The sequence below is a fragment of the Pelecanus crispus genome, chromosome 15 (genome assembly GCF_030463565.1).
Source record: "Pelecanus crispus isolate bPelCri1 chromosome 15, bPelCri1.pri, whole genome shotgun sequence".
NCBI classification, from domain to species: Eukaryota; Metazoa; Chordata; class Aves; order Pelecaniformes; family Pelecanidae; genus Pelecanus; species Pelecanus crispus.
This window is the reverse complement of record NC_134657.1, coordinates 2,697,361-2,708,014: the sequence shown is the minus strand read 5'-3', so window position 1 is coordinate 2,708,014 and position 10,654 is coordinate 2,697,361. Positions and strand designations below refer to the sequence as shown.

General features: G+C 53.8%; 1 protein-coding gene across 1 annotated transcript; it reads right to left on the bottom strand.

Annotated features, from left to right (window-relative positions):
* Positions 1-7,922: 7,922 nt before the first annotated feature.
* Positions 7,923-10,295, bottom strand: KLHDC7A (kelch domain containing 7A). Its single transcript, XM_009479396.2, has one exon. The coding sequence runs from the start codon at positions 10,293-10,295 to the stop codon at positions 7,923-7,925; it is 2,373 nt and encodes a 790-aa protein (XP_009477671.2).
* Between the last annotated feature and the right edge of the window lie 359 nt (positions 10,296-10,654).

Genomic DNA, 10,654 nt, shown 5'->3' with positions numbered 1-10,654 from the left:
GAGTGCAAACGGTGCTGCTTTGTGATGAAAATCATATTTTGGTAAAGTTTCTTCTCTTTTGGGGAGGGAAAAAAAAGGAAAAAGGCTTTATTTTCGCCAAACCAAGTACAAACCTGTTTCCAGCCTGAGGTTTTTAATTCTCCCTGTGAATGTTTTGATTGTTTCTCTACTGCGTGCTCTAAAAAAGCCACTTTGCCGGCATTTCATCCTGCTCTTAGAGAGGGAGGCGTAAACCTGGATGCCTCCCACTGAAACCGAGGGGGTGGCGGTGGCATGAAACCAATGTAGACCTTCTTATTGAAGGTTTAAACAAAAAAACCCCTGAAGCCCGGCAGCAGAGTTGGGAAGCCTCAGCTGTGAGCAACATGACGGATCGAATTTGCGTGTCACCGAGATTCAGTGAACTGCTATTGTGTTGATTTTTCTAAAGATCTGCAGCCATCAGAGAAATGCAACATAATTGCTGCCCTGTTTATCGACAGCGGGCACCGAAAATCCATCGCCGCGGCAAATTAACCCCCTTGCCGCCAAAATGTGGCCAAGCTGAAGTGCTCCTGCCTCCACCTCCGGTGGCTTTTAGCTCCCGAGCCACACTGGGATGCTAATTCCCTGCAGCATCCAGTTGCTCAGCTCCTTCCTGATGTGGAAGGCACCTCTATTGATTCATAATTCTATTAATTTCTCTTTTTTTTGGCCTTCCAGCTGCTTTCTTAGCAGCTGTCAGGCAGCGATAGGGACGATGCGGGGACTGATGCCCTTGCAATAAATGCAATGCCCCCACCACATCTGCCAGCACCTTCTTCCTCCCCTGAGGAGAGGAAGAGAAGAGCTCCCTAAGTGCGCGCTCCTTGTTTTTGGGAAGGCAAACCCAGGACCCGGCTGAGCTGCTGCAGGTTTGGGTTTTCCACAGGATGGCTGGGATGGAGCCAGCATCCCCCCTCCTGGGACCCTTCCCGGAGCCTCGCTGGCTCTTGGCACTGGCCCTAAGCCCTTTATCGGCCGTGGCCAGTCTGAGCGCCTTCGAGCTCGGCTGCGTCGCCGGCTGGTGCCAAGGCTGGCGTCTCGCTTCCCACCCACAGATAAGGCAGGGGAGTGGGATGGAGGGGGCAAAAACTCCTCCTGTGCCCAGAGCTGAGGGCTTTAAGCAGCAGGTATGGGGAGGTGGTGCGAAAAGGTCCACGCTGGGGATGCAAAATGCCCGTGGGAGCTGGAGGTGATGGAGCTAAGTGGTTTTCATGCAGGATGTGGCCCCTGGGCTGTGAGCTGGGTCTGAGCAGCAGCCGGAAGCACGGGGCTGGGAGCTTTTGTGCTACAAGCATCACATTGACCTCGCGTGGCTTGCCGGCAAATTTCCTCGCACCATATTTGTGCTGTGAGCTGTACGCAGGAGCTGCCGGCACGACTTAGAGGGAGGGTTTCTTGCCACCGGTGCCTCCTAACCAGTAACAACGTCTTCAAAATCCCTCACTGAAACTAAGCTGGATTAAAACCGGCACTTGTGGCAATGGCAGCTGCATCGGGCATCTGCTCAGGGTGGCTCCATGGGCTGTCTGGTGGGGTTGGTGGCTCCGGACCAGCCACGAAGGTGGAGGATGCAGCTTGCTGCCGGCACATGAGGAGTCCCTGAGACCTCTCCGGTCTTGTGTCCGGGCTGCTTTTTCCTGGAGCTGGTGCTGGGCATGGCCCTGAGCAGCTCCACCGACCTCTGCAAGCAAAAGGAGGTGGGGAAGGGACCGCAGCAATCCCTGCAGCATTAAGCAGAGACCACAGCATCCCTGCAACATTAACTAGGGACTGCAGCATCCCCACAGCATTAACCAGGGACCACAGCACTAACCAGGGACTGCAGCATCCCCGCGGCATTAACCAGGGACCACAGCATTAACCAAGGACTGCAGCATCCCCGTGGCATTAACCAGGGACCACAGCATTAACCAGGGACTGCAGCATCCCCGCGGCATTAACCAAGCTGCCTTTTCTGAGCTGTCTGGGAGGGAGACAGCCCCTTGCTCAGATTTGTCTTGGTCACCCCATCCCTGCATGGCTGATAGGCTTCACTGCTCCCATCTGTCCTGGACCGCTCACGGGATGGATGGTCCTCACGCTTGGCTCTGATGGGCGATAGCGGACGAGGCTGGATGGTCTTCCCGGCCACCCATGCGTGTGGCGTGGTCTGCTCCGTCTCTTCTCAGCCTGGTGAGGATGCTTCCAGTGTGATGCTGTCCTTTGGTTAGAGACACCATAAATCAAGCAGAGATTTAATGAAACAACAACAAGCCGGGAGGGTTCTGAGATCCTGAGCCAGAAGGACCTAAGGGATAGGCTTCACCCTGGCTTGAGATGGGGCATTTCGTTGGGTGATCCCTTGGCCAGGGAGACATCAAGCATCCCATACTGCTGAGGTGCCCGCTGTCTCCTTGGGGTCGGATCCAGGCTGACGTGTCAAGAAGGGGCTTGGTGGGGTGCCTTGTTCCCCTGTGATGGGTTAAGGAGCTTTCAGGGGGTGAGGGACGCTCTGGCAAGCAGGGTTTAGGCGATGCTTTGCTGCTTGCCCCCGGAATGGGGGCTGCAAGCTGTCACCGAACTAAATACTAAATTTAAACATCACTATTTCTGGGGAAGGCAGAGCCGGCAGTGGCACAAACTCTGCACTGCCTTGCCAGGCCGCTCATTTTGGGGCAAAAAGGCAATTTCTGCCAAAAGCCAAGCCTGGCATTCAGGAGGTGCGAACTGAACAAATGATGTTGATTCGAAGCAACTTGAGCATCGCCCAAAATCCTCCTGTTCAGAAAACAGTAATGAACTAAAAGGTTATTTGCCCTGATGAGAATTGAGGTATTTTTGGGGCAGTGACAGGGCATGAAGTCTGTTGTCCCCAGACCACATGTTCACCCCCTCTCCGTGCCCAGGGCATGTTGTAAGGAGAGCGATGAACCAAAAGAGCTGATAGAATAATAAACCTGGTTTTATTTAGCTAGACAGTAGCTTCTTAAGAGATAGCATCTCCCCAGGTTGCCTCGGGGCGAGGGGTTTCACATCAGGGTTAGCACCTCTAAGGGACCTGGGGATATTTTTAATAAGGTCTGTGAAAGGCAGCTGAGAAGAGCCCAACCACGGCTTCTTGCCTTGAAATTGCTGCCCAGCACCTTGTATTTTTGGTAGAAAACCAGCTGAAAACCATAAACACCCCATCCGCCTTCTGCAGCTCGAGGAGTTTTCCTTTCTCCCCCTCTTTGGCTCTTCTGTAAATAAAAATGTACTTTATTGATTTTATTTCAGTAACGGAGAAATAATTTGCCTTTGGCCCGAGCTCACAGGATGCTAAACTCTAGCCAGGAGTGTGGTTTTGTTTTTTTTTTTTCCTCCTTTTATAGCGTTTCTGATCTGTGTTTATGATGCCAGCGCTGACACATCCTAAACTACAGCGTGGCTATAACCCCCGGAAAAAACTCCCAGCGGGATTGAAATAGTGGCTGCCAAATGTTCCCTCCTCACTGGAGCTTGTGAATCAAAAAACATCAACGGTTTAAGCAAAGGCTTGTGCTGGGGAAGGAGAACTTATGCCGGAGTCGATGCATATTTTATCACCGTGCTTATTCACTCGCAGCCCTTCTCCCTTTGAACGCTGCGCGGGTTTTAATTAAATAGTCATTGGCGAGGCTGTTATTCTAGCTTGGAAGGCCTCCAAATGGCCGTGTTTTTTCCCCAAAATGATCACAAGGGGATGTACTCCCATCCCCCCCGCCCCGTCCTCGCCAAGGTTTGTCTTCTGCAAATACCGCTAATTACGTTTGTCTGGCCGGACACCGGCTCTGTGATAGCATCTTTCATTAGCACTGATCTTTCCGTGCTCGCAAGGAGCTGGCTGACGTTCCCAGAGCAGTGCCTTGTGAACGCCGCCAAGAAACGTCCTTTTGGCACCGGGCAAACCGGTCTGGCTCCTGCAAACGTTGGGGTCACGTTGAGCCGTGGTTCATTAGCGTCTGCTTGTAAACGAGGTTCTGCAGCTTGGGTGCAGGTCCCTGTCTACACGACTGGGTTGTTCCTGGTTGGAAACCAGAGCAGAGAAAGGCTGAGGTTGGTGCCTCCGGGATCTGTTCTACCAAGGGGTTGCTGGTGGCCGTGCGCGGGTGGTCAGCTTGGATTAGGTGCAAGAGGGGTGATGAAATGAGTGGGAGCGGACAGGACATCTCTCCTTGGCTTTAAACATCTCATGGAGGCTCTCCTGATGGCAACACAACCCGTAGCGGCGTAGATGTTGCTGTAGGCAACTCTCCAGAGGGTCTAGGAGAAACCACGGCCAGGGGCTGACAGGTGCCACCTCCCTCCCCAGCACCTAGAGATGCCGCCATGGGTCTTTCCCTTCCCCTGCCTTTAAATTCCCACCTGGCTTCTCAACCACCGACACGAGTTTGCTCCCGCTTGTCAGGAACAAGATACTTAATTTGTCAGTTCGCTACGCTTAATATTTCTTTCATGTATAGTGTCGGTTTTAAATGCAAAACATGTCTGGATAAGCTCACTTTTTTGCTTTTTGGGGTTTTTTTTCCACCCTGCTGTAGCTGACACATTGAAGGTAGTCGTGTTTAACTAATAAAAAAGATTTTAAAATGCTGGTTTTGCACTTCTTTAATTGACTTCTAATTTCCATTCGCATGCAGCCTGGCACATTCCAAAGGAAAAAAGAGCGCTGAGCAAATAAGAAATGCGTCACTCCCTGTTTTTTTATCATAATCAAAAATGTAAAAATTAAGAATCTGAATCAATGTACATTAAACTATGTAATTGCCTAAATAAACGTGGCGGGGGTAGATAATGGATCTTCCTGATTAGAAGAAAATACCAAATTTAGTGCAAAGGTTGTATTTGGTTGCAAAGCAGCATGGTTTAGCGGTTGCAGCCTTCTTTTGGGAGGTAGACCAAGGCAGGGGGGCTCAGAGGGCAGCCGTGGGTCCAGGCGCCAGTGATGAAGGAGCTTTCTGCTGGAGAGCATCCTTGGTGGTACCCTTGAGGGAATTACAGGGATGGAAGAATTGCTAGTGGATGGTGGAAATTGGTTTTCCCAGCTCTCACGAGCCCAGTGGTGGTTGTGTTTTCTCTTCCAGCAGCCAGTCCTGGTGGTCGCCAACCCAGTGAGGGTCCCGGCTTGCAGTGACCGGTCCTGCAGCAAGGGAAGAGGCTCCCAAGAGCAGGACCCTCCAGGTAAACCCCCAGCCTCGATGGGTTTATTGCGGCCGCTAAGTATTTATCATTTCCTGAACTTGCTCAGGGTGGTTTGTAGCTCCATGGTGCACGCTGCGGAGTTTTATTAGGATGCACTGCCTGCTTCCCAACCCTTTTTCCTTGTAAATAGTGGCAGCTTTGCTGACCCGATCAGCAAAAATAAATAATATCCCAATGCCGCAAGATGCACTGAAACTGCTTGATGGTCTTACGGTTATCCCAAGATCTGCAACCCCGTGGTTTGAAGCTGCTGCCCATCAGCTTCTGCTGATGGGGAGGTGGGTGTCCAGCACCGGTGGAAATCAATGACCAGGATCTGGCGGTGGTGGCAGGAGTTGGCCGGTGATGCCGCTGTTGCCACCGCACCTACCAGCCCTCCAAGGGCTCCTCCCCTGTGCTGGTATTTGGGAGGAAAAAAAAAATCATCCAGGTCCGAGTATCGGTTTGCATTTGTCCTTTCCCTTTTGCTTTCCCTTAACTGCAGCAAAAAGTTATTTCACCGTCAACCACAGGATTGCTGCATGCTTTTTGCTCCAAACCTGGTTGTCCTTCCTGCAGAGCAAGCAGTGTTCCAGCATGGGATGTCCCCCACGCTTTTAATCTCCAAAATGCCTTCTCAGGCGAATCATGTTAATATTGGAGAGTGCAGGAGCCGGGGGAGAGCTTCCCGCCCGCGGTCGTTGTTATTCATCGCTCACTGTCACTCTGGGGAATGAGGAAAAGCTGCTGGGTTTTGAGGTTGCAGCCTGGCAGCAAGGAGTTAAAGGGAAGGTGAAATATTAAGCAGGAGCAAAGAGGAACTGTGAGAAGGGCAGGATCCCAGGAAAGCTTTTCTGGGCATGACCCAGCCAGTGTGTCCTCTGCTCCCCAGCACCCAGCCTACTGTGGCAGGGGTGCTGAAGGGCATGAAGCCAGGATGCTGATGGGGACAAGAGGCTTTTGCAGGTCGCAAAGGGGCTGGGCTGCTCCTCTGAAACAGCCAGTACCTGGGTTTTGCTTGGGGAGTAGTAGAGATGTGTTGCAACATGCGTGAGCCCATCTCGTTGAGCTTGCTGCTCTGAGCACCGACTAGGGAGGTAGCTAAACAGCAGAGAGTTAAACAATAATGATCATAATAAGGAGCTTTTTTGATTCATAAGGTTCACCAGCCCAAGCATCCCAGAAAAGAGAGATGCTGGGATGCAGTAGACTGCAGTGCAGGCACATCGTTGCGGGGGGGTCCTCCTGGCGTGGGAAGAGGTGGCCCCGAGGGTGGTGAAAGAGGCTGGACCATGGCAGCCTTTAGCACGAGGAGAGGATACATCACCACCCTCAGCAGAAGCAACGTGCTACAGCTAACGAGCAAACCTCAGAGGTAGGGTTAATGAATGCAGCCTCCCAAGGTCTCCTAACATGGATGGATGCCACTGACCTTCATAGGAAGTCCTTGAAGACAGAACACGAGGCCTCCAGGCAGTGACCGAGAGAAGTAATAAATACTTTTGGGAGCACTTTGAGAGAACATTAACTTAAGCTCTCCTAAACCACCATGAGCAGCAAGGTGTAAATGGTGATACCATGGGCTGCTCCAGCACCATCTCCTATCTCCAAGCACTTCAAGCTCATCCCTGACTTCATGCTCATGACCTGCTGCCCACCAAGGAGGCAGGTACAGGAGGGTTTTGTCCACCTGGGAGCTGTTTTTGTCCATCTAGGGCAGACAGGTGATGGATGACGAGCCATTTCTTTAATGGCTACAGGGGAAGAAAATGCAATTACCCAAAGTAGGCTTTTGGCAGGACACGGAGGCAGCGGAGTGAGGTTGATGAAACCTGGGGAAAAGGGGATGAAAGACCAGCCGCTCACATCCAGGGCCCTGTTTTGCTTTTGGTTGCCTCCTCAGAGACATTGTTTGTGTAGTAATTAGCGATGTAAAACATGCACCGGCCTCTTTGTTCCCATTAGGCTTGGCTACGGCTTGAAATGATGCGCAACAGTAGCCCGTGGTTAATTTTACCAAATGTTCACTTTAATTTCATTTAAGACCAGCTGTCTGTAAATCTATAGTACCTATTCACATTGCGTGCATATAAATATCTATATATTATTTTGTGCCGAGGATAAGGTAACAGCTAACAAGGCACTGGTAGGAGGAATACACCCTCTGGCCTCCAGCCTCCAACCCTAGGGTGATGTGTACGGTCAAGCCTGAAGGCTCAATGTTGGCCTGATGCTGATGGGGCTGACCTTTCGGTGATACCTCCTTAAGGATCAAACCTCCCTGATGTGTTCCTCCACCCTAAAATTCCCTGTGTGTTGCATGTCCAGGTCAATATTAAACGCCCGATGTGTAAAGCAGCTACTTATCGGGTAGCGCACAGCTGGGAGCCTGCAGTGAGCTGTGGTTTATTTGCATCCGAGCAAGCATGCCTATGTTTAAATACCTCTAAGCAAACAAGTCCACCCAGCTCCTGTTTTGCTCTTCCTTGTGTCTTCAAGGCTGGGTTTACTGGCAGTATCCAAGGGCAGTTTGTCTCCTTCCTTATTTACGGGGACTGGGAGGATGCCTGCTTAATGGTAGGTGTGGGTAACATTGCCCTGGTAGCGTTGGTCCCATGCTACGTGGTCCAGTGTGGGCTGGTGGCTTCTTCTACCAGCTCTCACCATCATGTGATATCTGAGCCACCACCACTGTTGCACGAGACCCCAGCATGGATCCCTCAAACCTGTGTTTGTGCCATCCCTCCCTCTGGCAGCACCAGGACTGCTGGGAGGAGGTTGCCGCAGGGCGATGGGAAGGGCTGCAGCTCCTTGGTCCCAAAGCGTGGTGAGATGTGGTCAGCCAAGAAGCGTATGTGGAAGTGCCGGCCGACACAGTGGACCAGGCTGCCCACCACGGCGCACTGGAAGCCGGACAGGTTGGGCATGCCGTAGGTGGCACACTTGTACCATAGCTTGGCCTTGGCTCCACAGCGGTAGACGCCAATGCCTGTGCTGCGGTGGAGGTCGAAGCGGTAGATGAAGCCATTAGCACTCACCATCTCAGCCGTCCTGTCCTTGCTGCCGACAACTGGGCTGACGCTCCAGCTGTCCAAGCGGGCGCTGTAACGCAGCAGAACGTAGCGCAAGGTGCCCCCCGTGACGTAGATCTCCCCATCGCACACCGTGGCTGTGTGGGCCACGGCGAAGGTGTCGTGGGGCAGGGGTGCGGTGAAGGTCCAGCGGTCCTGCCGGGGGTCGTAGCGCTCCACCGTGTAGAGGCATTCACCGCCGATGGCGTAGAGGTGGCCGTCCAAGGCCACGAGCTTGCAGCGGGGCCGTGCTTGGTTCAGGGGGCAGATCTCCTTCCAGATGTTGGTCAGGGGGTCATAGCAGAAGACACGGTTGGAGGGTCTCTGCGTCTGGCCCATGCCCTCGCAGCCCCCCACCACGAAGAGGTAGTTGAACATGCTGCACATGGCGCAACCTCGGGAGACCACCTCCGGTGGCACATGGCAGAGATGATGCCAGCAGTCCCCTCCGTCATCATAGTAGCAGAGGCGGCTGGTGTGGAGGCCGGGCTCCTGCACGTTGATGTCTGCCACAGCCATGTACATCTTCCCCTTCATCCTCCGCCGCAGGATGAGCTCCCGCTCGCTGGCGTTGAGGCGGCCATAGATGGAGGGTGTCCTCAGCACCTGCAGGTAGTTGTCACTCATCACCTTGTAGGCAGCTTCCCGGAGGTGGCTGAGCTTCTGTGTCTTGGCTGTGCAGAGGACCTCGTAGCAGTTCCCCAGGTCCAGGTGGGTGGGTGGTGGCATTTGGAAGAGGTCAGCACTGGCCACCAGCCTTGGCCGGGGGCTTGCAGGCGGTGTGCTGGCTGGCTCTGTGACCCCAAAACCCTCCATGGGCAGCTGAAGGTGGGGACTGTCAGCAATCTGGAGGATGCTGTCCTTGCGGCCAGGAGATGGTGGCTCAAGGGAGATCTCCAAGGTCCCCATAGGTGGTGGAACTATGGAGGAGGTGGTGGGATCCTGCATTGATGAAGCTGGGTCTGGCTCCTGGGTTGCAAAGCTCTGCAGCTCTTCCTTGACCCGCTCTGAGCTGCGGCGCTGGGATGTTCCGGGAGGGATGTGGGGGAGAGAACTCTTCTTTGACATCGACTGGGAGATGGACTGCACATGGTAGTCGTAGACTTTGCGTTTGAGGCCGGGGACAGGCTGCCCATCCCTGTCCTTCACCCACTGCTTGGAGATGTAGTTCTCCTCCACCTGGATCTTCGCAATGGAGGAGAAAGAGTAGGAGGCATCCAACCCCACGTTGCTCCCTGTCATCGTTAGCCCCAGGACTGAGGTGACACTGAGGGTCTGGATCGTCCCCCCATGCCTCTCGGTCTCCTGGCTCGTGCCTCCACCAGCCAAATCCTGCTCCATGCTTTGGGCGTGTCCCTCACCTGCCACCTGGGCATTAGCAATCCTGGGGGAAAGCCCGGTGCTTGGGGCAAATGTGCCCTCCTCCCTGTGGCTGCTCGGTGTTTCAGCTGCATCCCCAGGGTCATAAGAGCTCGGCTCGCTTCCTAGCTCACTTCCTGGCTCGCTTTCCGGCTTTCTTCCCGGCTCACTTTCCGGCTCAATTCCTGGCTTGCTTCCCGACTTACTTCCCAGCTTACTTCCCAGCTTGCTTCCCGGCTCACTTCCCAACTCACTTCCCCTCCTGGCCATCCCCGCTCTCCTGCAAGTCAGCCCCGGTTCTGAAACTCTCTCCTCTCCTTCCTCCTCCTCCTCCTCACCCCTTGGCAGACTTCGATCCCCCCGGGGAGGCGTGTGCTGTGTCCCAGGTACGCTTGCTTGATCGCTCGCTTGTGCGGTCCTTGCTTCCTCACCCAAGAGCCTCCTCCGTCGCAGCCCCGCTGCACCTTCCCCATCCCCATCCCAGGCAGCGTTTTCCCTCTGCTCTCTTCCCACATCGGCCGGTGGGGTTTTGCCCTCGGCAAGCGAGCGGGACTTATAAAACCTGTACGCCAAAGTCAGGAGGAGCAGCGCGGTGGCGGAGAGGACCAGCTTGCCGGCCAGCTGCATGTCGGGCTGCCAGGGCAGGGTTACCTGCTGGGACATTTTTCCCCGTCGGGAATGCAGAGAAGCCGATTAATGATTGCCAAGCGAGCCCGGAGCGTGGAGCTGAAGGTTTGGAGCAAGGTGACTCTGAGCGGGCAAAGCTGGCAGGAGGTTTCCGGATGAGCTTTGCATGTTTGGGATGGGCTGGGCTCTGGGGAAAAGGTGCAGCCCAGAGCTGGCAACACAGAGCTGGCTTTATTAGCCTGGTAAACAGAGAGGCTCAGAGAAAAGCAAAAGGAAGTACAAAGGGAGGAAAAGAATCTGCTCCGAGCAGCCCAATGGTGCTGCCTCCCCGTTTCTTTTGCTGTTTAAAAGGGATCATGCAATGGAAGGGGAAAATAAGTTGTTTTGTCTGGGAA